The 4,647-nt window shown below is 32.4% G+C and overlaps 1 protein-coding gene across 3 annotated transcripts in view; it reads right to left on the minus strand.

Moving 5' to 3' along the window:
- Nucleotides 1–417: 417 nt before the first annotated feature.
- LOC113825730 (aldehyde dehydrogenase family 3 member A2) overlaps nucleotides 418–4,647 on the minus strand; it is a 14,941-nt gene continuing 10,711 nt past the window's right edge. For 2 of the 3 annotated variants that reach the window (XM_070132938.1, XM_070132936.1), the window contains 4 exons: nucleotides 2,291–2,411; nucleotides 1,750–1,850; nucleotides 1,329–1,492; nucleotides 419–677 (listed from right to left, as the gene is read on the minus strand). In XM_070132938.1, coding sequence (XP_069989039.1) covers nucleotides 443–677; nucleotides 1,329–1,492; nucleotides 1,750–1,850; nucleotides 2,291–2,411 — 621 coding nt within the window. In that variant the 3' untranslated portion in view covers nucleotides 419–442. Of the gene's footprint in view, nucleotides 678–1,328; nucleotides 1,493–1,749; nucleotides 1,851–2,290; nucleotides 2,412–4,647 lie in introns of all 3 variants that reach the window. The other variant, XM_070132939.1, reaches the window with a different exon arrangement.

Genomic DNA, 4,647 nt, shown 5'->3' on the forward strand with positions numbered 1-4,647 from the left:
AAGGTTCCCATTCCCTACTTAGGTCCTCCTCACCATCAACTATTAACATTCCAAGCTTCTTTCTTTTTGACACTGGAACATAGTAAGAGTTGTGTAGTAATTCTGATACTGAGCGGCATATTTTGTGCTGCTAAAACACTTCCATCATTTCCTCCTCTCCTTACTTCAATATTTTCATGCCAATTTATCTAATTCTCATTCATATGTAAAGGTTACCTGTTGACAACTTTTCCATCTGTCAATCTTTTGTATGACAGTATGACAATGAAGTATACATTTTCTGATGTGTTAAACCAAGAAAAAAACAAGAAAGCCACAAACCAAAAATCAACCAAATGAAACTTGAAAAAGTCAGGCCTCTCTGTGGCTGCATGGGATATCCGAGCTAGAGAGTTTGTAGTTAACAGAAATCAAGTGTAAAATAAAATAAAAAAGAAAACACTTACTTGACGTGTTTATCTGTAACAATCCTGCACAAGTCTGGAGACTTTTGAGGGTTTTCAGTATACCATTCCTTTAGTACCTCCTTTGCTTTGCTCACAAACTTATCCTGAACTTCCTTTGAACACAGGATATAGTCAGGAGCAATGCAGGTTTGGCCAAGATTGATGCATTTCCCCCACAAAATGCGACGAACTGCAATATCCATGTTGACAGTGTCATCAATGTAGACAGGACTGAAACCAAGAAAATCAAACAAACTTATTACTGTTATATAGCTAATATGTAGTAAATACAGTAGAGGGAAGGAAGGAACTAGGTCAAAAGGTTATCAAAGTACTTCACACAAACTAAAGATACCTGACAAACACCCACAATGAGCATTTGAGCAATTTTTTAAGTCAAAATTTTAAGATACTATGTTTTGCCTAAGAAAATTCTCACCTATGATTAAGAAAGGCCAAAAATGTATGTATCTATAATTTACTGCCACTGGATGACAATGGATAACTATGAATGTAAGTAACACTGTAAAACAGGATTGTTCATTACTACTTAAATCTGTATTCTATTCTTTGTTTTTGCTTATAATGACTTACAAGAGAGAAAGAAAGAGAAAAAAAATTGCATTATTAATAACAATAACAACAACAACAAAAATAATAATGATAATGATAATAACAATGATAATAATAATAATAATAATAATAATAATAATAATAATATAATAATAACAATAACAACAACAGCAATAATAATAATAATAATAATAATAATAATAATAATAATAATAATAACAACAACAACAACAAGATGAAGATGAATAAAATATTTACTCAATACACTGCAAACTTATATTTGCAAAATAAAATAAAATCAGACTATACCTCTTTCCACCCAGCTCAAGAGTTGTTGGAGTGAGGTATTTATTAGCTGCATCTCGGACGATCTTGCCAACATGGGGTGATCCAGTATAGAAGATGTAGTCAAATCTCTGTTTGAGGAGTTCTTCTGTTTCAGGAATACCACCACATATCACATGGTAACAATCCTGAAAGATAAACAGATAAAAATATCAATAAAAAACTAAATAAATAAAATAAAATAGAAATAAAATAAATAAAGAGTATATAATTCCTTAACTGGCTACTGGTTAATACATCTTTTTACAAATAATATACTTTTAATACTTTTAAATCCATGAGTTACCTAAAACTAGTGGTCACCAGTGCTTAAAAAAATATAAAGTATAAGAAAAGAATACAGTGCAAAATAAAAGAAAAGAAAAGAAAACAATCATTCACGTACACTATCCAAATATTTTGGAAGAAGTTCAGCAATGGCTTGAGCTGTGGCAGGTGAAAGTTCAGATGGCTTGACAATCACACAATTTCCAGCAGCAATGGCACCTAATTACAATAAAATATTAGTTAATATCAAAGTTATTGCAATAAATAAAGAAAACAAATAAATTCCCATTTTTGTAAGAAATACATCTAGTCTATATTTTTCTAATTCTCAACCAAAGTAATATTATTTCTATAATGCAGAAGCTGCAAAATATATAATTGAACTTCTTTGGTAGTACTGATGGAACATCATTTTAATTTCTTATCAAAAGGGTGATAAAGGTGATGTTTCAACATCTATGTACTTATGTAACATTAAGGAAAAAATATATATAATGAAGAATTTAACCAACTATTCCATACCTAATTTACTGTCACATTACCTTGACAATTTTCCATTTTGCTTCTGCTCAAGAAAGATTACAGGAGCACTAAAATCTCACTTTACTGAATAACAGAAAACAATATAAAATCCCAACCCTAAGTTGTGCATTATGTACCTGATAAAGGAAGAAGAGGAAGCTGAAGTGGGTAATTCCAAGCTCCCATAATCAGCACTACACCATAGGGATCATGGTATATCACAGGAGTGTCAAACATGGTCACCAAATTTGCTGCAATCTGAAAATACAATTAAAAGGACCAATAAGACTTCATTGTATTTCTAACCTGACACACAAATTTGGGTTATAAAGTGAACACAAATGAAAAACTGAAAAAGATAGTGAGACTTTGTGAGCTAGGACTTAAGAGCAAAGGTAAAGGAGCCAAGAAATGACAGTGAATCCTGCATGGTAAGCGTTTCATACCTGGGCAACATGCAAGGAATATTACTACTTTGGCGAACATAGACAAAGTCATGTTGGAACACAAAAAAGAAATTGTACAAGATGGAATCAAACAATATAACCTAGACAAGAAATTGATTGCCAACATTTTCAAGGTCACAAATCCCAAATGCTCAGAGCAGAATATCATAGCTCACAGGAGGTTGGGATTATTAAAAAAAAAAAAGAAAGAAATTCTCTTTAAAAGTTACATTCATCAATAAGCAATTAGTGACTAATCAGGATAGCCAAAGTCCTGGCCAACCATGAAGAATATAAGAGAAGTTAAATAAGAGAAGATATGACCAAAGATGGCAGAGAAATACTGCAGAAAAAACTAGAGGTAAGACAAAAACAAAAAACAACAACAAAGGACTGACATAGAAAAAAACTGGTTTATTTAGAGGGTGAGAGGTTTCCACACATTAGCCTTGTAACCAAAAGGAATACCAAAAGATTATATAGAAATAGTTTATTCATACATAGATGGTTTACCCTTGAAGTTGCTAGAACTAAATAAAATAAGTGAAATAATAAACCAGATGTAATATGCATCTCGATATCCAAACTGGATTCCTGCATAGACGATGTATCATTAAGATTTAGAGACTATAATACTTGGAGAAAAGAAAGCAAATGGAAATGGAGAGGGGTAGCAATATCAAAAAAAGGAAAGGAGTTATTGCCAAGGCCCCATAGTGGTACTAAAGCCAATTGAGGTAGAAACAAATGGGGTAAATATAATAAAAACCAGTGTACACCACATCTCGTACATTGGTGTGGTCAGAAAAAATTACCAGAAACTAATTTAAGAAATGTTTAAGAGCCTGGAAGAAGTGCTGCAACTTTCAGAAACCAAAGCAAAAGAAATCCTTGTAACAGAGGATTTTAATAGCAAAATTGACTGGGAAAGTTTTGATTGCAGAGCGCAGCCCCTCCTTTGAGGATTACTAATTTACTAGAAGTCATAAATTAGTATAGCCATTTAGAAAATGTGACAGATCATATCAGCGTAGGAGGGCTAAATAGACTGTCTAAGTTTGATCTAATATTCACAAAGCATAAAGATGATATCAAGAATATTGAGTATTGTCCTCCTCAAGGAAAACTTACACATGTAGTAATTAAACTAAAATATTGTCTGCTACAGGAAAATCTCATCATAAGTAAGAAAAGAAAGGGGAAGTAAAATTACAAGAGAGGTAATTATATATTGGGACACACTACTGGATGATGAGAACAATATTCAAAATTTTGCAGTCAATAAAAAAGGAGTAGAACAATTTATATCAAGATTCAAAACTAAAGCAAGAAATGGCTAAAAGTGGTCCAACGATAAATGCAAGAAAATGAGAGAAAACAAGCAGCTTGTTTGGAAAAGATTCAGAAGACATAGACCTCTTGCAGTATATGAAAGGTATAAAGTAGGAAGACATGAGTATATTCAAACCATGAGGGAGGCAAAAATAGACTGAAATGGATAAAATCAATAAATGTACAAGTTAACCAAAGATCTTCCTTAACTACAAAAATAGTAAGATTAAAAATAGAGATAAAGTTAGTGTCATCAAAGACAATTACACTCTTTACACTAAGGAGGAGGAAATGTGTGAAATCCATAATGAGAAATCTCAGGCAGTGTTTGTTTAGGATCCATACTTTGAAATGGCAAATAACCATACAAACCATACAGAAGAATATTGAACATATCAGCCTCAAAAAGAATGAAATAAAAGACCTACTAAAAGGGTTAAGGGGGCCGTCACCGTAGATTTTTTATGAATATTTTAAAAAATACTCGAAATTTTTTAAAAATCTTGTGTAATCTCGTAGGCTTTGGCAATCCACAGACGTAATATTTCTGCTAAATACGTAAGAATAAAGGAGTAGTGACTAAATATCTAACCCCCCCCCCCCGCCTCCCGCTCCGATGTTTACCTTGTCGCATCCATGCAAATATACTCGACATAATTGTTTTTTTCTGATTTTTTTTCGATTTATTTTGGTGTTCTCTGGTAGCTAGCTGGCAA

This window comes from Penaeus vannamei, chromosome 18 (genome assembly GCF_042767895.1).
Source record: "Penaeus vannamei isolate JL-2024 chromosome 18, ASM4276789v1, whole genome shotgun sequence".
NCBI classification, from domain to species: Eukaryota; Metazoa; Arthropoda; class Malacostraca; order Decapoda; family Penaeidae; genus Penaeus; species Penaeus vannamei.